The following is a 26,705-nucleotide window of genomic DNA, read 5'->3' on the forward strand; positions in this document are numbered from 1 at the left end:
GACGAATCTCCTCTAATGGTTTCTGGTCCATACAGCTCTCTCCCCGAGCGCATGTGAATGCTACAATTATCCAATAGATGATGAATATATCCCATCAGACACCGCCTGCTGAACTGTAACCCCGCTATGCCGCAACCTAATTTAACATTGGGAAATTTGACAGTTGACATTTGAAAATTAAAATGGTCCTATCCATTCTCTCTGTTCTGCCGATTTGCACAGGTTACCACGGTCAACAGCGACAAATCACAGTCAAAGAGACTACAGGCTTTTAAAGTTATGGCCTACTTAAAGATGCACTCCAGGATATTAAGCACAACAAATTCGGAAATGTATAGTACAAATTGGATTGAAAACATATCACTGCAAAAACAACAATATTTGCAGGACATAACATATCATACAAAATGGATGACGTACTGTAGTACACAATTTGATGACATAATACACAAAAAAAAGGGGACCACTTTTGGCTCATGAGTGGCACTTTCAAAACTACTGGCTGAAATTATACAAAAGTCATTCCAGGTGACAGTGTTCAACATTAACAATAATGGCACCCAGCTCTATGTAGGCTACCTGCCCCTATGTAATTCCTGGCTCTAGAAGCTTTTGCAATGTCACCCTACTGTGCAGCTATATCCTTGTTCACTGAGGCTTTACAATTGAAGCTAATACTGTAGAAAATTGGCTGGGATTGTATCCAAATAGACATTGTGTGCATACTAAACACAGCACAGCCAGCTGCTGCTAGGCATAGCCTAGCTGCTGTTCTTGTTCTGGTCCCTGTTCCTTCTAGCACACACACACACACACTATCTCTCTCCCTCTGTCTGTCTCTCCTTCTGTCTGTCTCCAGCTGACGCATAGCGCAACGCAGAACGAAGAAGACTCTTTTGGGTCTGATGAATGGTTGCGCTGTCGTGCTTTCATCTGCAGTTTTCTCTCCCTGATTCAAGGGACTGACAAGGGAATAGGAGAGGAAGATGCTCCCCGGTAGATTTTTTTTGTTCTTTCTCTTTTATCCCCCCAGGGCTGGTGCTGATGCGAGCAGCCGTCTCCACGGTGACAGACGCTGAGATAAAGCAGGATGGTTTGGCCGGAGCCATCAAAGGATGGCAGCCCTTTCCCCTTTCTCTCTTTCACACTCCAGCTGTGATCTTGTTTTCTCTCTCTACTGCTTTCTATTCCTCTCCTCATATTCAATGTTTTCCTCCAGAGGAAGGCAACCATGTCTGTGTGTAAAAACCCCATGCTGCTGCCCATTCATCCATCCCTTTTCATACAGAATCAATATGTATGTGCTCCCAGCATAGGATTAGGGTCTGGAACTTGTTTGTGTGTGGTTTTTATGTGGCGACAGTGGGAGAGAGGTGTGATACATTTCCCTAGACCCTAGGAGCTCATTAATGGGCACAGGCTCTTTATAAAGAAGGCAAGAGCCATGGGTGGATGGATTGTTGTGCTTTACAACTAACTAAACCCTCCACCTGTACCAGCCAAATGGTTTGTCCTTTCAAGACAACACTAGGCAACCAGGAAGTGCAAAACAAGAACAACAAGCCAAACCCTAATATACTGAGGAATGTGCAGGAATTATTTGTTATTTGGAATTACTTATTTAAGAATCTTGAGGTGAATTCCTGGATCATTTATCAACGAGGGGAGAGTCCGGGGATTTATGGAGTCTGGCGTCACTGTCCGACCCCAGGGCTCTGGATCCACGAGAGAGAACAGACCAGGCTATAAAACATTGTTAAGAGGGGAGGGTGAGAGGTTCAAATGCTGCCCCTCTAACCTCTCTGTGGGTAAAGTGACTAGTGAGTGTCTGGTTCTACTTCACACAGGCAGTCATTCCCAGAGACCTGTATGTGGCCTAACACTCTGAGTAAACACGCATGAAACCGCTGTCCTTCATAACAGCCAGCTGGTAGAACACGGGGCACGCGAGGCCAGCCAGGGCTTCAGCCGGAAACCACCACCACCAGCACCACCCCGCCATGCCCTTCACATACACTTTGAGTAAAACCATGCCCTGATCCAAGCTGACATTCACCCATGGCTCGCGACACTGACAGGGGCCCGGGTGGAAGGCAGATGTGGGGGGCAGCTGTGACTTTGGGCCATTCCACATGTTGGCCGGAGCATCAAAAGCTTGGAAAGAGATTATTTGCTTGCTAACGTCCAAAACAACAGCCCTGTGACAGCTAGCCCAAAACAACCTCTGTAATACCAAAATACAGCTGTCAACATGAAGCATTGCATTCCAGTGTCTACATCCATGTAGTAATATACATTTGTATTTGCTGTACAGATTACGTAATGACAAAGATTACGTAAACACAAATCTATTGACCCTGGATAAGGCTTATGCTAATTGTGTCAATGTAGGTGCTCTGAATAAATGAAATGTGTATGTATTCGTACCCATCATCGAGTCGGATCAGCACGGCCCTGTAGAGCTGGTGCTGGGGGCTGACTGTGTCGGGACCACAGGGATGAATGAAGGGGTGAACGGCAACCAGGGAGAAACCCTGCTTGTACAGGTCCTGGAGCTGGGCTGGGAGCTCCCACACAGACGAAAGACACAGTGTAGATGAGCCATCTGAAAGACAGGGAAAGAGACAGAAATAAGGAACAAGACGAGATACAGTTTCTGTGTGATTGCTTCAGGTGTTTTGTTATTGTAGTGGAAGTTATAGTGATAGTAATGACTGCAATAGTAGTAGTAATAGTAGTCCAGTCGAGTGAATCATACTCAAATTCAGGTAAACGTGATAAACAGAGAGGAGATTCAGCAACTTTTGGAGGACAATGGAATTCAATAAAAAAAGCTTCTTTATTGTTAAAAGTAGAACCAACGCTTTTAGGCTTTTGGACTTCTTTAGGACTTTTAAGACTTGTACAAACAAGAAAAGTCTCATCTAGTTGAACTAATTCACAACCAGGTCAAATAGAGGTACAGAGGGAGGTCAACTAAATTGCCTAAAAGAAAACATCCCTATCAAATGTCATAATACTTTACTGCAGTACAACAACCCAAACGTAAGCAGGACCGGATGTCAGTGTTGATCCACGGAGCGTTTTCAGTTTGTTTTGGCAATTAGCATCATGCCTTTGGCTTTGGCTCCCTGGTCTGAGAGTTAATAAGACAGGATAAAAATCCAATCAAAGCAGATTGTTTAGCTCTATGATACGAGCCGCTTTCTGAGGAGAGCTTTGATGCCTTCTCGACAGGGCTTAACCTCCCAATAGGAGTGGGGAAGACAGACGCTTGGTATTAATGAGATAGTAGACTCGCTGAGTGACCAGATATTTTGACGTGGGGGGATAAGGAAGTGTGTGTGTGGGGGGGGTTATTTTATCTTAGTTTTTCCTTAAGCCTAGTCGTCTCCAGTCGTCTCAGCACAATCCAAGCAGCTCGGCCAAGCCATGCACAACAGCAGCAGACAAAGTGTCAGCCTTGCCTCAGAATCGCCGAGCTGTGGAACAACGAGCAACACAGCTTCTGTCCGGACGGCCAATCAGAACAGAGTGTATGCTAATGAGTGGCGGTTCAGGGAGAGAGAGGGATAGAGAAATGAGAGAGAGAGAGTGCTTGGCCCGACAGTGCCTGGCGGCTGGGCTCCCAGAACGCATTGTGAGGTGACATTTAAACCGGTCCAAACAGCTGGCCCGCGTGGGAGACAGTCAAGACAAAGAGCAGGATGGAGGGAAGGAGGAGGAGAGGAGGGGTGCAGAGTCTCGTTGTCTGTCTGTGTGATCTGTCACATGTGAAACAAGTTGTGGGAATGTCACTGCTGGTAATTGGAATCAATGCGGCATACAGTGGGAAGAAAAAGGCAAAGTCCATGGGAACGCCGAAACAGAAAGTATATGAGAGGTCACAGTCAGGTCAGTGAAGGATAATTTGGTCATAGAGAAATACTCACAGCTTCATATCGCTGTATAGTACATCAATAAGGAAACGCTAACGACAATATTAGCGTAACTCTCACGTTAGGATTTGTGGTTGAATAGCTCCAGCAGAGTGATGGTGGTGTATACATGGGTTCACTCAAGTGAAATGATGAAGTTAGGGTGTTTTCCCAGCCAAACTACAAATCAATAAGACGTACTGTGTCTGTTTCTATTTGCCAATTATTTTTGTTGATAGATTTCACTTTGTTAACTGAGTATCTGTGAATTAATATAATGACTCTACCAGTCTTTAGCACATTACTTAAAGACAATAGTGTGTCTTACAGTACAGTATATCAGGCTTTCCCAAACTCGGTTCCTGGGGCCCCCCCGTGGTTTCATGGTTCGGTTTTTGCCCTAGAATACACAGCTGATTCATCATCAAGCTTTGTTTATTTGAATCTGCTCTGTAGTGCTTGGGCAAAAAGCAAAACGTGCACCCAGGGGGGGCCCCAGGACCGAGTTTGGGAAACCCTGCAGTATATCACCAGCATAACAATTGAGGAAAGGGGAGTAGTGGAGCAAGCCTTGTATTGCCAACCAGGAAACAGCAGCATTGTGGAGGAGATGAAAGCTGATTCAGTGAAGATCTGAAGTCTCTCCTGGGCATGGATCCAGAGGTTCATTGTGAAACAGCTACAAAAAAGCCTCTGTCCCCTCAGGCCAGTGACTGGTTGGCTAAAAATATCCCCACATTTTCTCAATCACACACTGTCCTACTCTGCCACAATACAGGAGCTCCCAGAGCTAAAAGGCATGACAGAGAAAAGAAATAGGCCACCCTCGCAAAATGTGTGGATTTCTATTTTTTTTCTGCCCTACTGCCGTTGGAAATGTAATTAATGCTTCTGTGATCTGTGATCTTATTTTCCCGTTTTGGTGATTCACAAACACTTTGTCCTTTCCCTTGAGGCTTGGTTCTGTGTTGTGCATGTATGCTGGGTATGTGAGATGGTGGATATATAATAACTTGACTAGAATTCTCTCTGCTTAGTCTCTGAACACTCCATTGAGATGAGTAAATATGGAATATGGTTTTCATTAGGAGCCAATGGAAACACACCCATAGGGGTCTTCTTAAGTTGCCTCTAATCGCTGTGAGAGCTGCTCCTGAAATCTCATCCAAAAGCCTTTATACGCTGGCCAACAGATATGTATATTTATCATTCAAACATCTCTTTTGAAGCCTAATGCAGGGTAATGCGAGGTCTCACAAACATGTGTGACGCGGTGAGAACGTTTATTTGGTGACAAGACCCTGTAATACATATAAAAATCGCTTTTTTAGGTAGATAAATTCAGATATGATTCTGTGCAGTAAATGTATATCTCAAGTCAATGTTTGCGTTTAATATCGTGAATGTGAGGGCCCTTGTTTGAAAAGCCCATAGTCAGACTAAGGCAAATAGGAAGCCAATTACTTTTCCCTTTTCTGCTTACCCAGAAAATTAATTATCTTACATAAACAGAAGAAAAAAAATATTCTTACCGTGAAATAAAATGAAAGGAAAGGCTCCTGGCTGACAGCCAATAAATTGGTTTTCTGTAAAATTCTGTTAGCACAGAACCATCAAACAAAAGACTCACATTTAACAATGAGTAGAAAACTAAACGTGGGATTTTTTTTTTTTTAACTATCTGCTCCTCCAGGTTAGCTGGGGGATGAATGTTCTCACACAGGCCATGGTCGATGAAAATAAGTTTAACTGTTGGATACTATTTTTGTAGAAATAAACAGTAGTTAGTTTAGTTGATCTTCTTTACATGGCAACTGCCTGGCATTGACCACATGTGCGCATGCATGCATTTTCTTGTGTGTGAGAGTCATCCTCAAGAACAAGCTGATCCAAACAAGTTCCAAATACTTTTCAATCATCTTGGTCCTACCACATTATAGGGATATATATTTCACCTGGGCTGACATAAGTTACAGCGCCTTCAGAAAGTGTTCACACCCCTTGACTTTTTCCACATTTTATTGTGTTACAGTATGAATTTAAAATGGATTACATTTAGATTTTGTGTCACTGGCCTACACACAACACCCCATAATGTCAAAGTGGACTTATGTTTTTAGACATTTTTACAATTTAATAAAAAATGAAAAGCTGAAATGAGTCAATAAGTATTCAACCCCTTTGTTATAGCAAGCCTAAACAAGTTCAGGAGAAAAAATGTATTTAGTCAGCCACCAATTGTGCAAGTTCTCCCACTTAAAAAGATGAGAGAGGCCTGTCATTTTCATCATAGGTACACGTCAACTATGACAGACAAATTGAGCTTTTTTTTTCCTGAAAATCACATTGTAGGAATTTTAATGAATTTATTTGCAAATTATGGTGGAAAATAAGTATTTGGTCACCTACAAACAAGCAAGATTTCTGGCTCTCACAGACCTGTAACTTCTTCTTTAAGAGGCTCCTCTGTCCTCCACTCGTTACCCGTATTAATGGCACCTGTTTGAACGTGTTATCAGTATAAAAGACACCTGTCCACAACCTCAAACAGTCACACTCCAAACTCCACTATGGCCAAGACCAAAGAGCTGTCAAAGGACACCAGAAACAAAATTGTAGACCTGCACCAGGCTGGGAAGACTGAATCTACAATAGGTAAGCAGCTTGGTTTGAAGAAATCAACTGTGGGAGCAATTATTAGGAAATGGAAGACATACAAGACCACTGATAATCTCCCTCGATCTGGGGCTCCACGCAAGATCTCACCCCGTGGGGTCAAAATGATCACATGAACGGTGAGCAAAAATCCCAGAACCACACAGGGGGACCTAGTGAATGACCTGCAGAGAGCTGGGACCAAAGTAACAAAGCCTACCATCAGTAACATACTTCGCCGCCAGGGACTCAAATCCTGCAGTGCCAGATGTGTCCCCCTGCTTAAGCCAGTACATGTCCAGGCCCGTCTGAAGTTTGCTAGAGTGCATTTGGATGATCCAGAAGAGGATTGGGAGAATGTCATATGGTCAGATGAAACCAAAATATAACTTTTTGGTAAAAACTCAACTCGTCGTGTTTGGAGGACAAAGAATGCTGAGTTGCATCCAAATAACACCATACCTACTGTGAAGCATGGGGGTGGAAACATCATGCTTTGGGGCTGTTTTTCTGCAAAGGGACCAGGACGACTGATCTGTGTAAAGGAAAGAATGAATGGGGCCATGTATCGTGAGATTTTGAGTGAAAACCTCCTTCCATCAGCAAGGGCATTGAAGATGAAACGTGGCTGGGTCTTTCAGCATGACAATGATCCCAAACACACCGCCCGGGCAACGAAGGAGTGGCTTCGTAAGAAGCATTTCAAGGTCCTGGAGTGGCCTAGCCAGTCTCCAGATCTCAACCCCATAGAAAATCTTTGGAGGGAGTTGAAAGTCCGTGTTGCCCAGCGACAGCCCCAAAACATCACTGCTCTAGAGGAGATCTGCATGGAGGAATGGGCCAAAATACCAGCAACAGTGTGTGAAAACCTTGTGAAGATTTACAGAAAACGTTTGACCTGTGTCATTGCCAACAAAGGGTATATAACAAAGTATTGAGAAACTTTTGTTATTGACCAAATACTTATTTTCCACCACAATTTGCAAATAAATTCATTAAAAATCCTACAATGTGATTTTCTGGATTTCTTTTCTCATTTTGTCTGTCATAGTTGACGTGTACCTATTGTAACACTCTGGCTCTATGGACGTTTATATTGAGCCAGGGTTGTTCATTTTCTTGTGTTGGGTGTATTTCATTTGGTGGTGTTGGGAATGGGTGAGTCTCATTTTTGTTTGTGTCATGTGGTGATTGGTCGATGACTCCCAATCAGAGGTAACGAGTGTCAGCTGTCGGCTCGTTATCTCTGATTGGGAGCCATATATATTCTGTGTGTTTTCTCCTTTGTTTTGTGGGTTATTGTTTCCTTGTTTCTTTGTTTGCTGTTAGTAGTATTTCTGTATAGAACTTCACGGATCGTCTTTTGTTGTTTTTTCGTGGTTGCTTTAAGTAAATAAAGTCATCATGTTCACTCGCAACGCTGCGCATTGGTCTCCTCCTTCAGACGATCGTGACAGAATAACCCACCAAAAGAGGACCAAGCAGCGTAACAAGCGGCAACAGGACCTACCTCCAACGGATTCATGGACATGGGAGGAGATACGGGCTGGAAAGGGTCCTTGGCCACAAATGGAGGAATATCACCGCCCTCGTGAAGAGCTGGAGGCGGCTGCAGCCGAGAGGAGGTGGTACGAAGAGGAAGCGCGGAGTCGAGGCTGGAAGCCCGTGGTTACTCCCAAAAAATTTTTTGGGGGGGGGCACATGGCTTGGGCGCCTGGGCAGCAGGAGGCTGCCACAGGTAGAGTTGGAGAGAAGGCATTCGGATTACGGGAGCCATTGGCGAGTGGAAGGGGGGAAGTTGTTGTGGCACGGCATGAGAGACTGAAGTGTGTTCCCAGTCTGGTCCGGTCCGTTCTTGATCCCCAGTTAAGGCCAGTGGTGGGTGTTCCCGGTACGGGCCGGTCTGTTCCTACTCCACGCACCAGGTCCACGATGTGCGTCGCCAGCCGGCCAGAGTCTGCCGTCTGTCCTAGGGCGTCTGAACTGCCCGTCTGCCAAGCGCTGCATAAGCCGCCCGTCTGTACTGAGCCTGCAAAGCCGTCCGTCTGCCATGAGCCTGCAGAGCCGTCCGCCAGACAGAATCAGACACCTGCTATGGAATCAGCAGGAGCCGACGCAGCCCATACTAGACTGGAAGCTCAGGTTCGGAACCAGAAAGAGCAGATCCTGCAGATGGGAGCCGCCCTGCTGGAGGTGATGACTGCTATCCGAGGCTGGGGTCCGCCTCCACCGCCAGCCTCCCAGCCAGCACCATCAGCCAGCCATGAGCAGCCAGATCTGTCAACCAGCCATGAGCAGCCAGACCTGTCAGCCAGCCATGAGCAGCCAGACCCGTCAGCCAGCCATGAGCAGCCAGATTCGTCAGCCAGCCATGAGCAGCCAGACCCGTCAGCCAGCCATGAGCAGCCAGATCTGTCAGCCAGCCATGAGCAGCCAGACCCGTCAGCCAGCCATGAGCAGCCAGATCCGTCAGCCAGCCATGAGCAGCCAGACCCGTCAGCCAGCCATGAGCAGCCAGACCCGTCAGCCAGCCATGAGCAGCCAGATCCGTCAGCCAGCCATGAGCAGCCAGATCCGTCAGCCAGCCATGAGCAGCCAGATCCGTCAGCCAGCCATGAGCAGCCAGATCCGTCAGCCAGCCATGAGCAGCCAGATGTGTCAGTCAGCCATGAGCAGCCAGATCCGTCAGCCAGCCATGAGCAGCCAGATCCGTCAGCCAGCCAGGATCAGCCAGAGCCGGCCAGCCAGGATCCGCCAGAGCCGTCCAGCCAGGATCAGCCAGAGCCGGCCAGCCAGGATCCGCCAGAGCCGGTCAGCCCGGATCCGCCAGAGCCGTCCAGCCCGGATCCGCCAGAGCCGTCCAGCCTGGATCCGCCAGAGCCGTCCAGCCAGGATCAGCCAGAGCCGGCCAGCCAGGATCCGCCAGAGCCGGTCAGCCCGGATCCGCCAGAGCCGTCCCGCCAGGATCCGCCAGAGCCGTCCAGCCAGGATCAGCCAGAGCCGTCCAGCCAGGATCCGCCAGAGCCGGTCAGCCCGGATCCGCCAGAGCCGTCCCGCCAGGATCCGCCAGAGCCGTCCAGCCTGGATCCGCCAGAGCCGTCCAGCCTGGATCCGCCAGAGCCGTCCCGCCAGGATCCGCCAGTGTCGTCCAGCCTGGATCCGCCAGAGCCGTCCCGCCAGGATCCGCCAGAGTCGTCCCGCCAGGATCCGCCAGAGCCGTCCCGCCAGGATCCGCCAGAGCCAGCCAGCCAGGATCCGCCATCTAGTCAGGTACTGCCCCTTAGCCCGGTGCTGCCCCTTAGTCCTGTACTGCCCTTCAGCCCGGTGCTGCCCCTTAGTCCGGTGCTGCCCCTGAGTCCGGTGCCGCCCCTTAGCCCGGTGCTGACCCGTAGTCCGGTACTGCCTCTTAGCCCGGTGCTGCCCTTGAGTCCGGTGCTGCCCCTTGTCCCGGTGCTGCCCCTTATCCCGGTGCTGCCCCTTAGTCCGGTGCTGCCCCTTAGTCCGGTGCTGCCCCTTAGTCCGGTGCTGCCCCTTGTCCCGGTGCTGCCCCTTATCCCGGTGCTGCCCCTGAGTCCGGTGCCGCCCCTTAATCCTGTGGGGTTGAGTTGGGGGGTGGTCATGAGGAAGGGAGGACGGAAGCGGAGAGTGACTAAGGTGGGATGGGGACCACGACCAGAAGCAGAACCGCCACCGTGGACAGACGCCCACCCAGACCCTCCCCTAGACTGTATGCTGGTGCGCCCGGAGTTCGCACCTTTAGGGGGGGGTACTGTAACACTCTGGCTCTATGGACGTTTATATTGAGCCAGGGTTGTTCATTTTCTTGTGTTGGGTGTATTTCATTTGGTGGTGTTGGGAATGGGTGAGTCTCATTTTTGTTTGTGTCATGTGGTGATTGGTCGATGACTCCCAATCAGAGGTAACGAGTGTCAGCTGTCGGCTCGTTATCTCTGATTGGGAGCCATATATATTCTGTGTGTTTTCTCCTTTGTTTTGTGGGTTATTGTTTCCTTGTTTCTTTGTTTGCTGTTAGTAGTATTTCTGTATAGAACTTCACGGATCGTCTTTTGTTGTTTTTTCGTGGTTGCTTTAAGTAAATAAAGTCATCATGTTCACTCGCAACGCTGCGCATTGGTCTCCTCCTTCAGACGATCGTGACACCTATGATGAAAATTACAGGCCTCTCTCATCTTTTTAAGTGGGAGAACTTGCACAATTGGTGGCTGACTAAATACTTTCTTACCCCACTGTATCTGTAAGGTCCCTCAGTCGAGCAGTGAATTTCAAACACAGATTCAACCACAAAGACCAGGGAGTTTTCCCAATGCCTCGCAAACAAGGGCACCTATTGGTAGATGGGTAAAAAAATACAAATAAAAAAGCAGACATTGAATTTCCCTTTGAGCACGGTGAAGTTATTAATTACACTTTGGATGGTGTATCAATATACCCAGTCACTCCAAAGATACAGGCGTCCTTCCTAAGTCAGTTGCTGGAGAGGAAGGAAACCGCTCAGGGATTTCACCATGAGGCCAATGGTGATTTTAAAACAGTTACAGAGTTTAATGGCTGTGACAGGCGGAAACTGAGGATGGCTCAACAACATTGTAGTAACACTGTCATGACCCATGTATTTACACCTGTTGTGACATACGGTATATTGCGTTATTTTATGGCTGGTTATGACACCTACATACGAATGTCAACACCCACATTTATTCAGATGTGTTTTTTCCCTTCCAATATTTAATCCATGTTGAATTCAGGTTGTAACACAACAAAATGTGGAATAAGTCAATGGGTATGAATAACTTTCTGAAGGCACTGTAAATGTGACATATTATACAACGGGTGGGTCTAATCCTGAATGCTGATTGGTTAAAACCGCATTCCAGCCGGTGTCTATTCCACAAGTTACCACCAGCTAAATCTATGACATTAAAATGCCTATTTACTCTGTTCCATCTGACTGCGCAATTTACTGTTTCATCAGCCCAGCCAGGCAATTTATAAACTTGATCTCCACTATAAAAAACATCTAGACATTATCTCACATTTCTTTTAGACTAACATTTAGTTTTCAACAGCGGAGATTTGTATGAACCTTGCTGTCTCTCTGACATTTGCAACATCGTTTCAATATTCAAATTCGATCTCCAGCTGTCCCATAGTAATGAACGTGCCGGGAGTCGGGATGAGACGGACAGGTAGGCAACTTTTCTCTGCCAGTCAAAATCATGAATCAGCATCATTTTTATGGATATATATACAAACAACTATCAATAGAAAACTGCTAGTTTGAAGTGATTGTGTTAGCTGTGTTGTTGGCTAGCTCCTCTGAACAACAGTATCCTGACGAGAAAGCACATATTCTATGCCAGGCGAAATCGTCCATCATTAGCTCGTTATGGATGTATTCAAATAAATGTCACTAGAAAACAGCTTAAACAAATGCAAATGCAGCTACTTCATTGTTATTCCGGCTGCACCGTGACGTGACTGTAAGTTAGCCGTAGTTGGCTACCTAGCAAGCAAAGGATAATAATGTTGCAGGCCAATATGGCAATGGAACATTTAGAACGAATGACGGGGTCGCGTCCATAGATACAGAACAAAAAGACTGAACGACTGGGTCAATCAGTATTTGAATATGTTGGTAACCTGTTGTATAAAAGTGATAATGCCCTCGAAGCCGGTGTTTGTAGGATATATTGGCACAATATATCCTCCAAACACCGGCTTCTCAGGCATTATCACTTAATTATATCATATGAGCTACAGTGCCTTGCAAAAGTATTCATCCTCCTTGGCATTTTTCCTATTTTGTTGCATTACAACCTGTCATTTAAATGGATTTGTATTTGTATTTCATGTGATTCATACACAAAATAGTCCAAATTGGTGAAGTGAAATAAAAAAAATAACTTGTTTCAGAAAATATCTTACAAATAAATAACGGAAATGTGGTGCGTTCATATGTATTCACCCCCTTTGCTATGAAGCCCCTAAATAAGATCTGGTGCACCAATTATCTTCAGAAGTCACATAATAAGTTAATTAAAGTCCACCTGTGTGCAATCTAAGTGTCACATGATCTGTCACATGATCTCAGTATATATACACCTGTTCTGAAAGGCCCCAGAGTCTGCAACACCACTAAGCAAGGGGCACCACCAAGCAAGCGGCACCATGAAGACCAATGAGTTCTCCAAACAGGTCAGGGATAAAGTTGTGAAGAAGTACAGATCAGGTTTGGGTTATAAAAAAAAAATTCCTAAACTTTGAACATCCCACGGGGCACCATTAAATCCATAATAAAAAAATTGAAAGAATATGGCACTACAACAAACCTGCCAAGAGAGGGCCGCCCACCAAAACTCACATACCAGGCAAGGAGGGCATTAATCAGAGAGGCAACAAAGAGACCAAAGATAACCCTGAAGGAGCTGCAAAGCTCCACAGCGGACTTTGGAGTATCTGTCCATAGGACCACTTTAAGCCATAAACTCCACAGAGCTGGGCTTTACGGAAGAGTGGCCAGAAAAAAGCCATTGCTTAAAGAAAGAAATAAGCAAACACATTTGGTGTTCGCCAAAAGGCATGTGGGAGACTCCCCAAACATATGGAAGAAGACTCTGATCAGATGAGACTAAAATTGAGCTTTTTGGCCATCAAGGAACGCTATGTCTGGCGCAAACCCAACTCCTCTCATCACCCCGAAAACACCATCCCCACAGTGAAGCATGGTGGTGGCAGCATCATGCCGTGGGGATGTTTTTCATTGGCAGGGACTGGGAAACTGGTCAGAATTAAAGAAATGATGGATGGTGCTAAATACAGGGAAATTCTTGAGGGAAACCTGTTTCAGTCTTCCAGAGATTTGAGACTGGGACAGAGGTTCACCTTCCAGCAGGACAATGACCCTAAGCATACTGCTAAAGCAACACTCGAGTGGTTTAAGAGGAAACATTTAAATGCCTTGGAATGGCCTAGTCAAAGCCCAGACCTCAATCCAATTTAGAATCTGTGGTATGACTTAAAGATTGCTCTACACCAGCGGAACCCATCCAAATTGAAGGAGCTGGAGCAGCTTTGCTTTGAAGAATGGAAAAAAATCCCAGTGGCTAGATGTGCCAAGCTTATAGAGACATACCCCAAGAGATTTGCAGCTGTAATTGCTGCAGAAGGTGGCTCTACAAAGTATTGACTTTGGGGGGGTTAATAGTTATGCACGCTCAAGTTTTCTGTTTTTTTTGTCTTATTTCTTGTTTGTTTCACAAGAAAAAATATTTTGCATCTTCAAAGTGGTAGGCATGTTGTGTAAATCAAATGATACAAACCCCCCAAAAATCCATTTTAATTCCAGGTTGTAAGGCAACAAATAGGAAAAATGCCAAAGGGGGTGAATACTTTCGCAAGCCACTGTATATGTAATCAAAGGTGTTATTCAACTAATGTCAGACCAGGTGAAATATATTCTAACTACAAATAGTAGATGTCACTATGTTGACATGCTCTAATGATGAAATGTTGCAGTGCCAAAATGTTTACAACATTTTAGCATCATACACCCCACTTGCCATGCAGCATAAAGACATGTATAGACTCTGACATCCCCTATAATGACACCATTGTTCATTCGCCCTCTACCATCAGTACCATGTAAGCACTGTTGAGCTTGGCTGTTACACTTCCATCAGTCAATGTGTTAAAAAATATATGAGTAAATAGGAAATTAATGAGCTGAGAGATTTGAGCGTGTGGGCTCGGTACTCCGCCGCTGGGGGACATGGTTCAATTCGATTTGCATGAACCTTGAGTGGGGAAAAATAGACACAGAATAAATTAGCTATTAGGACTCAGGGAGAAGTGAAACGTTCTTCCTGTTATCTGCTGTTCAGCATCATTTTCCCTCATCACAATTAAAGCACAGTTTATTTTCCTACCACCCTAATAACTCAATTTGCTTATGGACAATATCATATTCAAACTGATATACAAACAACTTGAAGATTATAGCATCATTTAATTCAATTGAAAAAGTTAGCTGCTTTGAGTACAGGGTGTGGAATGGGTGTTTTGCATGACAAAATGAGACGCCTACTGTAGAGTATAATGTCCTGAAACCATACAGGAAGGGACCTCCATCTTGTAATTTGATTAGGATACTACAATATGTCATCCAAATGACAATTACTAATATAGCCACCACCCCTTTACTTTTTCTCTACTTCTCCCCTAACGGGAGTACATGGTTGTGTATTGTGGGAATACCTATGGGGTCTACGGCAGTTCATAAAGCCTACATAAATACTACATAATATAAGGTCCTTATAAATTACCACAGAAGACCATTTAAAGTATGTGTTAACCCACCCTTGCTGTATAAGTATCCAAAGTGCTCATACCCTCATCTGTGTCCAATTAAAAATACTCTGTCTCACTGAACCCTTCTTTCCACTGAGCACAACCTCTGGACCCGTCTCCCCTCTGCAGGCCCTGCCCTGTGCCATTAGCTTTCATAGACACATAATGAAAATGCCGGCAGGTCCCCTGTCCGCACGTCTCCCCATTTCTTCCCCCCACCACTCTCCCCTCCTTTGTTGAGAGCAGAACCTATGGACCATACTCTCCCTCCATCTCTCTCTGCGCTGGCCCTAGCAGTATCATTAGCAGTCCTAGCTCACAGTGCTCCACTGTGGAGCCCGGGGGCACAGCCTTGTGCCTTAATTACCTAACTAATGAGTCATTGTAAGAGGCCTGCTGGTGCCGTGCATTGGCCGCCACTAAATGCACACTCTCTAAGACTTAGGCACACCAACCCAGGTAAGCACACAATCTCTCAAACACACACAAAGATACAGACACGCACACACATGTATGCTCCCTCGCTCGCACGCACACACACAGGCATTCACACCTTGTGTTCTGGCGAAGTGGGAGATAACCTGGAGACAATCTGCTCCTGTTTCCTTCTCAGATACAGTGTTGAAGATGACACATTCTAATAATTTAAAACTGAACTTCTGCCAGGGGTCATGTTCCAGAGGGAGGAAGAGTCACTGTTAGCCTGCTAGATGTTGTGACAGGTTATGTCAGTCTTATGACAGCTTACAGACTGCATCATGGGAAGAGTAGACAGTCATCAAGAGACTGGACCAGTCCGAAGCAGGCAGAATCGGTGAGGAGCTTCGGTTTAGTGTGTCGTTTGACTAGGCAGTGAGTCTCCAACAAGGACTGCTAAAATGCAAATGTAATTGTACTTTTAAGTCTAGACAGTGCATTTAAGCCTCCCTCTGTAGATCCCCATGTACATATGCATCCCCATGCTACTTCCAATCTCAGCACAACCCCACATAAGCCTATAAAAGAGTGGAAAAGCACAAAGAGTAAATCAAAAGCTCCCTCTTTAAATGTCTAAACACTGTATTTTACGATGGCTAAATGAAAAGGCGCTCGGCGACTTGATGGAAGGAAAACTACCTGTAATTTGTTCAGCCAGTAAAAAGGTTTATAAATAACAAAAAGGGCTCTCTGGAAATAAGTCTCTCCCTCCATCAGATTTGCTTGACAGGAAGTCTCCGAAGTGAGTTTTGTTGAGAAAGTAGATCCGTTGACAGCCCTGTTGCTCGGAGACGGGCAGCTCTTGAGAGACAAGCAGTGTTAAATGAGCAGGCGTTTATCAATGCCCATATGAATCCATTGACGACATTCAGCTGTGTACCACAGCAGACCTGGGTTCAAATAGTATTCTAAATCTTTCAAATACTTTAGCTGTGTTTGCCTGGCGCAATTGAACCAATCGAAATAGTCCCAAAAGTGAAAACCCTGCCCACCTGGCACTCCAGGCAGGATCAAGTAAACACTCAAGATCTCAAATACTATTTGAGCCCAGGTCTGGCACCACAACAGTACATGAGTTTCCCCTTCCTCACTTTAGGTTCGAGTCCATTTCCATAACATTTTCTGACATTAGGGTTCCATTGAAAGAAGCCACACTTGAATCAGATAAATATTTGACGTGAATTGATTGGAAGATCCAAAATTAGAATAGTAAAATATGGAGATTAGAATTAGAAAAAGTAGCTTGTGGTTAACGTAAGGATTAGACCCCTTCAACAAGGCTAGATTTCCATTCCTTATTTACAGGCACCCTGTTCCTGGCATCAAATGCATTTCTGTTTACTCTCAAGTCCATAATCTTCTTTACTTCTGTTCTTGGTTTATATAATGTATGAGAATGTTTTAGGGAGGGATACCAACGACCACAGCTCCAGCTGTGATGGTATTACTTCTTAGGAAAACATGGTGAATGTCATCCTCCAGGGTTCATCTATAATGCCTACCGTCTGTGTTTGTACTGTATGTATAAAGAGCACCTCAGTGCAATAGTACACAATGTAGTGGTATACCTCAGGGCTCAGTCCAAGCCCCATCTCAAAGGCTGTGAACTCGAATATGTTCGATGATAAAATGTGACAGCCTAAAAATATCACTGAGGTGTTACATGTTTTTCAGCTAAGCGCAGGCCTCTTGAAAAACCACATACAGTGCCTTCAGAAAGTATTCATACCTCTTAAATTATTCCACATTTTGTTGTGTTAAAGCCTGAATTCAAAATGGATTACATAAAAAAAATTCTCCCCATCTACATACACCCCATAATGACAAAGTGAAACATGTTTTTAAAAATGTTTGCAAATGTACTGAAAACGAAATACAGAAATCTAATTTACATAAGTATACACACCTCTGGGTCAATACATGTTAGAATCACCTTTGGCAGCGATTACAGCTGTGAGTCTTTCTGGGTAATTCTAAGAGCTTTGCACACCTAGATTGTACAATATTTTCACAATATTCTTTAAAAATGTCTTCAAGCTCTGTCAAGTTGTTTATTGATCATTGCTAGACAGCCATTTTCAAGTCTTGCCATATACTTTCAAGCCGATTTAAGTCAAAACTGTAACTAGGCCACTCAGGAACATTCAATGTCATCTTGGTAAGCTAGTCCAGTGTATATTTGGCTTATGTTTTAGGTTATTGTCCTACTGAAAGGTGAATTTATCTCCCAGTATCTGTTGGAAAGCAGACTGAACCAGGTTTTCCTCTAGGATTTGCCTGTGCTTAGCTCTATTCCGTTTATCTTTATCCTAAAAAACTCCCTAGTCATTGCCGATGACAAGCATACCCATAACATGATGCAGCTACCACCATGCTTGAAAATATTAACAGTGGTACTCAGTGATGTGTTTTGTTGGATTTGCCCCAAACATAACGATTTGTATTCAGGAAAAAAAAGTGATTTCTTTGCCACACCTTTTGCAGTTTGACTTTAGTGTCTTATTGCAAACAGGATGCATGTTTTGTAATATTTTTTATTCTGTACAGGCTTCCTTCTTTTCACTCTGTAATTTAGGTTAGTATTGTGGAGTAACTACAATGTTGTTGATCCATCCTCAGTTTTCTCCTATCACAGCAATTAATCTCTGTTTTAAAGTAACCTTGGCCTCATGGTGAAATCCCTGAGCGGTTTCCTTCCTCTCCAGAAACGGAGTTAGGAAGGACGCCTGTATCTTAGTGACTGGGTGTATTGATACACCATCCAAAGTGTAATTAATAACTTCACCATGCTCAAAGGGATATTCAACATCTGCTTTCTTTCTTTTTACCCATCTACCAATAGGTGCCTTTCTTTGCGAGGCATTGGAAAACCTACTGGTCTTTGTGGTTGAATCTGTGTTTGAAATTCACTGCTCGACTGAGGGACCTTACAGATAATTGTACGTGTGGGGTACAGAGATGAGGTAGTCATTCAAAAAAGCATGTTAAACACTATTATTGCACACAGTGTGAGTCCATGCAAGTTATTATGTGACTTGTTAAGCTAATTTTAAAGGGGTTGAATACTTATTGACTCAAGACATTTCAGCTTTTCATTTTTAATTAATTTGTAAAAATGTCTAAAAACATAATTCCACTATGACATTATGGGGTATTGTGTGTAGGCCAGCAACACACAATCTCAATATTATCAATTTTAAATTCAGGCTGTAACACAACAAAATGTGAAAAAAGTCAAGGGGTGTGAATACTTTCTGAAGGCACTAAGTGTTTTCACAACTGTATAGAGTGGATGATCCACTTCTATGTGCAGCCGGCACTGTAAAACGTGTCTGCACCTGCATACATGGTGTGAATCATCTCATTTTTTACATAGCATTAATAAATAACGCTACTCTTCCTCATATTTTACATAGAGATGCACTAGCATTAGCCGTAACAAAAGTTAGGGAGACATATGGGAAACAAGAGGACCCCAAACTCTAACTGATTCCCCAGACTGAGTCTGAAGGGGCCAGTGGGATACATCAAGAGAGGCTATCCTAAATGAATAAACAGATACTCTATCATCCACACCCTCTTCAGTAGTCATTAACTCCCATTACAGAAAGTCCTCACACCTCAGTCTCCCAGCAGATGGGAGCTCCACCAGACAACAGGTGGTAGATCGTCATGGAAACCATCCCAGGCACTATAATGATTGAACCCATGGAAACAATGCCTGGGACCTCGCTAACAACTCAGATGTATGAGTGAAATATGAGACAGATCTGCAATAATCACGGAATGTGTCTATGATCTTTATTATAATTAATTGCCTACAGTGCCTGCGGAACACCTCCATCTTTTGTTTCTAAATTACCAGAACAGATTGCTATAGACATATAGAGGATTATTAGATATAATTGACGCTGTGATACCTACATACATCACGAGCAACGTACTGAATTCTTGAAGGACAGGACCCGTATTCCCATGAATGATGAAATAAGTAGAAATGCAGGAGAATGACTGAAAAACGTATTACTATATTATTAAAGAGAACAGATACAGACGAATAGTGCCATGTACGATTGACTCAGTTTACACAGTATGAGAGACAGGCTCTCGGAGAGAGCACACACAACCAGTGTGTGCTGGTGAGGTAGGCTCAAACATTGACATGACTATTTAGAGAAGATATTTTGTCAATACGATACTTTTCCTTTGTGTGGTTTTCAGAGAACCCAGATAGCCCAACGGAGTCGAATGAACACCGTTTAGCAAACATTTTCCCAAGTTTGTCGATCGCTGAGGATAAGTAATCAGTGGGTAGGCTACTCTATTGCGTTATTGATGGTGTGTCCTTGAGGTTTATTTGAGGGTTGATTATTTATCAGTGGAGTCTTGTGTTGGTTCTCACAGCAGAAATCTGAAGAAAACTCCCCCCATATCTACATCGATCTAATGAGATATAACTTCAAATATGCTTTTGAAAAGTTTCATAACACGCCAGCTCAGATGAGTTCTAAACAGCTCCAGAGCATCTGAAGCCCTACATTAGTGGTTAATGGGAGAGAATGGCTGTAGGATAAGCAGTAAGTAGCATGGCAGTCTCGAGCTGTGCATGTAAATTATTCAGTGACATTTTTTGAATGACAAGTGGAATTCCACTAAGAGAATAAGAATGAAGATTAATGAAAAACAACTGTACATGTTCAGCTCTGTCATCTAAGCGTGCACATGCGTACACTCTCAGTACATTCTGTATCTTGTCATTCCAATTTAAAGCTTTCACAGAAAACTAGTGCCTCATGAACCTTGAAATGAACCTTCAACCAAGATTTTCTTTGAAAACAGACATTTTCAAAACCTAGCTTTCAGGAAGTGAGGTCAAGATTCTCCAGAATAAGGACGCTTCCTGTGAATGGTGAGCAACAACCCAATGCCTTCTTTATAAAGTCCATGAATAGCCATGAGAGTATACAATAGATTCTCTTTTTACAGCAGACAAATATAATTGTTGCTCATTTGGGTTGTGTGTGAAGGCTGGGGCAGAGGTGTTTTGTTAAATTTAGCTTGTTTACTCCTCTGCTAGCTATGCCTAGATTGCATTTCAACACAATCAATACTGTCATATTGGATCAGAGCAACAGGACAATAAGACCCAATAAAGCTGTGAGGGGGCGTATAGGGGGTATTGTGTATCAGAGTAGCGGGAAGAGGATGGAAGCTAGGAAAGAAAATGGGGTTGGTAAAAACAGGCACTCAAACACACACATTCTTACAGTATATATACAAACACATAATGCACACACACCCCACACACCTCTAGAGAGGGAAAGAGAGCTCTCCTGAAAGCTAAATAAGAAAGGTTTATATCTGGGCTGCCAGTAAAACCAAATCCTTAGCAGACTATTTGCCTCCACAAAGGAGAGGGAACATATTTGTATGTACACATGTTTCACATAGCAAATGAGGTTCCGTTCACCACAGAAGATAGACCCTTAGACACAGGAAACAGTATTTGCAGAATAAGAAGAATTTCCTTCTGTAGAATCAGGGCTAATCTAAAACATATTGCCTCAGACACAGGCTCAGATATAGGACGTAGAGAGAGAGAGAGGGGGGGGGGGGGGGGGGGGAGGAAGGAACTGTACAGAAGTCTGCGTTTCCTGTTGATGAAACCGTTGTCAGCAGTTGCTCTTGTTTGAAGCCTAATGATTAGGAACCTGCTGAGTTTTACAATGTCAGACTTTTTAATGCTGCTCGAACAGATTTTCTTCAAAAACAATAGGCTGGTATTCGACTGCTTGAGTGGTCCAAAGCAATAGTAAGGAATATTAGTAAGGTGTTCTTAATGTTTTGTACACTCAGTGTATTTGGTTACCGATTTAACCTAGTAGGAGCTGTCTGCTATCCAAAGCCATCCGTGATTTATTGATTGACAGAGTATGTTAATCCGACCATTACCACCAGAGGTTTCCATCACTATCATCAACATTTGCACTTTAAGGCAGATGTGCATCCTACATGTACATGTCTTGGAATAGAAAATACCCATAACCATTGGTAGGACTAGAGGCTCATTCATTTTTCATACCTCTAATGTTAGGGTTAGGGGGTATAAGGTCATCGGATCCTAGATCTGGGGTTGGGGTCAACTTCTACCCTAAGCATGTATTTTCTGTTTAGGTCATATCTACATTATAAACAATATGTTGAATGGAATCGAGCGTGTTTCATCTGTGCCATGCAAACACCTCAACCATGCAGTGACAATATAATGGAAATCTAATGTAAAACCTGATGACCGTGAATTCACTTCAATGTCATTCCCCGAGAAACCAACCGCGGTTCAATTCCTCCTCTCGGAGTGCTGAACAGGGATAAATTCTGGCTCCCCGCATCCAGGGGCTAATCTCCACTCAGAACACACTACGGTGTTCCGAAATTCCACTGACCTCTCATTTCCGTGCTCCGTATTCACGCTTCTGATCAGAGCACAGGCGGAACACCGCTGCTTCTACACGTCAGTCACACGGAGCGGTGAGAAAAGCTTATATTAACAAGAGGACTTCAGGCTCTGGGAGTTTTGCATATAAATATTGTGTCTGGTGCCAAGATGAAATCTCTGTAGCTACAGTATATGCTGTCTACCGGAGACTATCATAAGTGTGTTTTCAATTTTTCATCCTCTTGACATTTTAAACATTTGAAATCACATTTTCGGAAATAAAATACGTGCCAAGGACTCCAAGTACCTTTCTCTGTGTGTACGGTGAGATGGCTTCTTTCCACACCGGTTAGCACAGCACTCAGTTGATCCTTTCCCTATGGGGTCATGGTGTTAATATCAAATAATTCTTGCCTCTTTGTTTCAAAGCCATTTTCTGAGGTAAATGAAGGGTAGCAGCATGGCCATGTTCTTGAATGTGTGCAATAAACTGATATAAAACGTGGGGTTATAGCTTGCTAGCTGAGGCTGCCTGGCATTTACAGTGGCAGTTTATTAACAGAAGCTCATGACACATTGCTCTTCATCTCTTGGTCCGGTCTTCATGTGGTTCAGTATGGCCCCCTATCATTTGGTCATTTATCTATGGGTGCTTTCACATATAAAGCATTTGTGAAATGTAAACGAACTATGGCTGAAATTAATCCTGGACCTGCATGAGTAGAGGGTCCAAGATCCAGGACCAGAGTACCAGATATTGTGACACGGCAGCGCAAGTTTTTTATTTATTTCAACTTTATTTAACCAGGTAAGCCAGTTGAGAACAAGTTCTCATTTGCAACTGCGACCTGGCAAGATAAAGCAAAGCAGTGCGATAAAAACAACATCAACACAGAGTTACATATGGGATAAACACAAAGTACAGTCAATAACACAATATAAAATCTATGTACAGTGTGTGCAAATGTAGTAAGTTATGGAGGTAAGGCAATAAATAGGCCATAGTGCAAAATAATTACAATTTAGTATTAACACTGGAGTGATAGATGTGCAGAAGATGATGTGCAAATAGAGATACTGGGGTGCAAATGAGCAAAATAAATAACAATGTAAATAACAATATGGGGATGAGGTAGTTGGGTGGGCTTATTACAGATGGGCTGTGTACAGGTGCAGTGATCGGTAAGCTGCTCTGACAACTGATGCTTAAAGTTAGTGAGGCAGATAAGTCTCCAGCTTCAGAGTTCTTTGCAGTTCGTTCCAGTCATTTGCAGCAGAGAACTGGAAGGAATGGCGGCCAAAGGAGGTGTTGGCTTTGGGGATGACCAGTGAGATATACCTGCTGGAATGCATACTACGGGTGGGTGTTGCTATGGTGACCAATGAGCTAAGATAAGGCAGGGATTTGCCCAGAAGTGATTTATAGATGACCTGGAGCCAGTGGGTTTGGCGACTAATATGTAGTGAGGGCCAGCCAACGAGAGCGTACAGGTCACAATGGTGGGTAGTATATGGGGCTTTGGTGACAAAACAGATGGCACTGTGATAGACTACATCCAATTTGCTGAGTAGAGTGTTGGAAGCTATTTTGTAAAATACAGGATCGGTAGGATAGTCAGTTTTACGAGGGCATGTTTAGCAGCATGAGTGAAGGAGGCTTTGTTTGCGAAATAGGAAGCCGATTCTAGATTTAACTTTGGATTGGAGATGCTTAATGTGAGTCTGGAAGGAGAGTTTACGGTCCAACCAGACACCTAGGTATTTGTAGTTGTCCACATATTCTAAGTCAGACCCGCCGAGAGTAGTGATTCTAGTCGGGCGGGCGGGTGCAAGCAGCGTTCGATTGAAGAGCATGCATTTAGTTTTACTTGCGTTTAAGAGCAGTTGGAGGCTACGGAAGGAGTCTTGTATGGCATTGAAGCTCATTTGGAGGTTTGTTAACACAGTGTCCAATGAAGGGCCAGATGTATACAAAATGGTGTCGTCAGCGTAGAGGTGGATCTGAGAGTCACCAGCAGCAAGAGCGACATCATTGATATACACAGAGAATTGAGTCGGCCCGAGAATTGAACCCTGTGGCACCCCCATAGAGACTGCCAGAGGTCCAGACAACAAGCCCTCCGATTTGACACATTGAACTCTATCTGAGAAGTAGTTGGTGAACCAGGCGAGGCAGTCATTTGGCTATTTAGTCTGCCAATAAGAATGCAGTGATTGACGGAGTCGAAAGCCTTGGCCAGGTCGATGAAGACGGCTGCACAGTACTGTCTTTTATCGATTGCGGTTATAATATCGTTTAGGACCTTGAGCGTGGCTGAGGTGCACCCTGACCAGCTCGGAAACCAGATTGCATATCGGAGAAGGTACAGTGGGATTCGAAATGGTCGGGGATCTGTTTGTTACCTTGCCTTTCAAATACTTTTGAAAGGCAGGGCAGGATGGATATAGGTCTGTAACAGTTTAGATCTAGAGTGTCACCCCCTTTGAAGAGGGGGATGACCGCAGCAGCTTTCCAATCTCTGGGGATCTCAGACGATACGAAAGAGAGGTTGAACAGGCTGGTAATAGGGGTTGCGACAATTTCGGCGGCTAATTTTAGAAAGAAAGGGTCCAGATTGTCTAGCCCAGCTGATTTGTAGGGGTCCAGTAACTGGCAATGCTATATGGTGGCTGTTTTAGAGATAAATTGAGCTATGGACATGATTGGAAACAAATTATCAAGAACATTTGTAATCTTCCTAAAGTCCTCCTAATTTCTGCATCAATTCGCATAGTTTTCTAAACGATTTGATTAGTTGAAAGTGTTTGGTTAGAGCCTGTTGCTGAGACCAAAACACTTTTTAGAACAAGAAAGCATGAACCCAGACACACAGAGGTCACATTTACATTACAAAGGCCTTATACCGAAGTAATTGGAATAAACAGGCTAGTTAGTATGTACAGTCGTGGTCAAACGTTTTGAGAATGACACAAATACAAATATTCACAAAGTCTGCTGCCTCAGTTGTTATGATGTCAATTTGCATATACTCCAGAATGTCATGAAGAGTGATAAGATGAATTGCAATTAATTGCAAAGTTCCTCTTTGCCATGAAAATGAACTTAATCCCCAAAAAACATTTCACTGCATTTCAGCCCTGCCACAAAAGGACCAGCTGCCATCATCTCAGTGATTCTCTCGTTAACACAGGTGAGAGTGTTGACGAGGACAAGGCTGGAGATCACTCTGTCATGCTGATTGAGTTAGAATAACAGACTGGAAGCTTTAAAAGGAGGGTGGTGCTTGAAATCATTGTTCTTCCTCTGTTAACCATGGTTACCTGCAAGGAACCATGTGCCGTCATCATTGCTTTGCACAAAAAGGGCTTCACAGGCAAGGATATTGCTGCTAGTAAGATTGCACCTAAATCAAACATTTATCGGATCATCAAGAACTTCAAGGAGAGAGGTTCCGTTGTTGTGAAGAAGGCGTAAGGGCGCCCAAGAAAGTCCAGCAAGCGCCAGGACCGTCTCCTAAAGTTGATTCAGCTGTGGGATCGGGGTACCACCAGTGCAGAGCTTGCTCAGGAATGGCAGCAGGCAGGTGTGAGTGCATCTGCACGCACAGTGAGGCGAAGACTTTTGGAGGATGGCCTGGTGTCAAGAAGGGCAACAAAGAAGCCACTTCTCTCCAGGAAGAACATCAGGGACAGACTGATATTCTGCAAAAGGTACAGGGATTGGACTGCTGAGGACTGGGGTAAAGTCATTTACTCTGATGAATCCCCTTTCCGATTGTTTGGGGCATCCATAAAACACCTTGTCCGGAGAAGACAAGGTGAGCGCTACCATCAGTCCTGTGTCATGCCAACAGTAAAGCATCCTGAGACCATTCATGTGTGGGGTTGCTTCTCAGCCAAGGGAGTGGGCTCACTCACAATTTTGCCTAAGATAACAGCCATGAATAAAGAATGGTACCAACACATCCTCCGAGAGCAACTTCTCCCAACCGTCCAAGAACAGTTTGGTGATGACTTTTGGAGGATGGCCTGGTGTCAAGAAGGGCAGCAAAGAAGCCACTTCTCTCCAGGAAGAACATCAGGGACAGACTGATATTCTGCAAAAGGTACAGGGATTGGACTGCTGAGGACTGGGGTAAAGTCATTTTCTCTGATGAATCCCCTTTCCGATTGTTTGGGGCATCCAGAAAACACCTTGTCCGGAGAAGACAAGGTGAGCGCTACCATCAGTCCTGTGTCATGCCAACAGTAAAGCATCCTGAGACCATTCATGTGTGGGGTTGCTTCTCAGCCAAGGGAGTGGGCTCACTCACAATTTTGCCTAAGAAAACAGCCATGAATAAAGAATGGTACCAACACATCCTCCGAGAGAAACTTCTCCCAACCGTCCAAGAACAGTTTGGTGATGACCAATGCCTTTTCCAGCATGATGGAACACCTTGCCATAAGGCAACAGGGATAACTAAGTGGCTTGGGGAACAAAACATAGACATTTTGGGTCCGTGGCCAGGAAACTCCCCAGACCTTAATCCCATTGAGAACTTGTGGTCGATCCTCAAGAGGTTGGTGGACAAACAAAACCCCACAAATTCTGACAAACTCCAAGCATTGATTATGCAAGAATGGGCTGCCATCAGTCAGGATGTGGCCCAGAAGTTAATTGACAGCATGCCAGGGCGGATTGCAGAGTTCTTGAAAAAGAAGGGTCAACACTGCAAATATTGACTCTTTGCATAAACTTAATGTAATTGTCAATAAAAGCCTTTGACACTTATGGAATGCTTGTAATTATACTTCAGTATACCATAGTAACATCTGACAAAACTATCTCATAACACTGACGCAGCAAACTT

At 44.3% G+C, this 26,705-nt stretch overlaps 1 protein-coding gene across 1 annotated transcript in view; it reads right to left on the reverse strand.

Annotated features, from left to right (window-relative positions):
* Positions 1-26,705, reverse strand: part of LOC311139572 (raftlin-like) — a 72,762-nt gene that overhangs the window by 35,054 nt on the left and 11,003 nt on the right. Inside the window, exon 3 of the mRNA XM_084174472.1 lies at positions 2,428-2,605. Within this exon, the coding sequence (XP_084030598.1) occupies positions 2,428-2,605 (178 nt within the window). The remainder of the gene's footprint in view (positions 1-2,427; positions 2,606-26,705) is intronic.

This window comes from Coregonus lavaretus (assembly GCF_964263955.1).
Source record: "Coregonus lavaretus genome assembly, chromosome: 13".
Classification (NCBI taxonomy): domain Eukaryota; kingdom Metazoa; phylum Chordata; class Actinopteri; order Salmoniformes; family Salmonidae; genus Coregonus; species Coregonus lavaretus.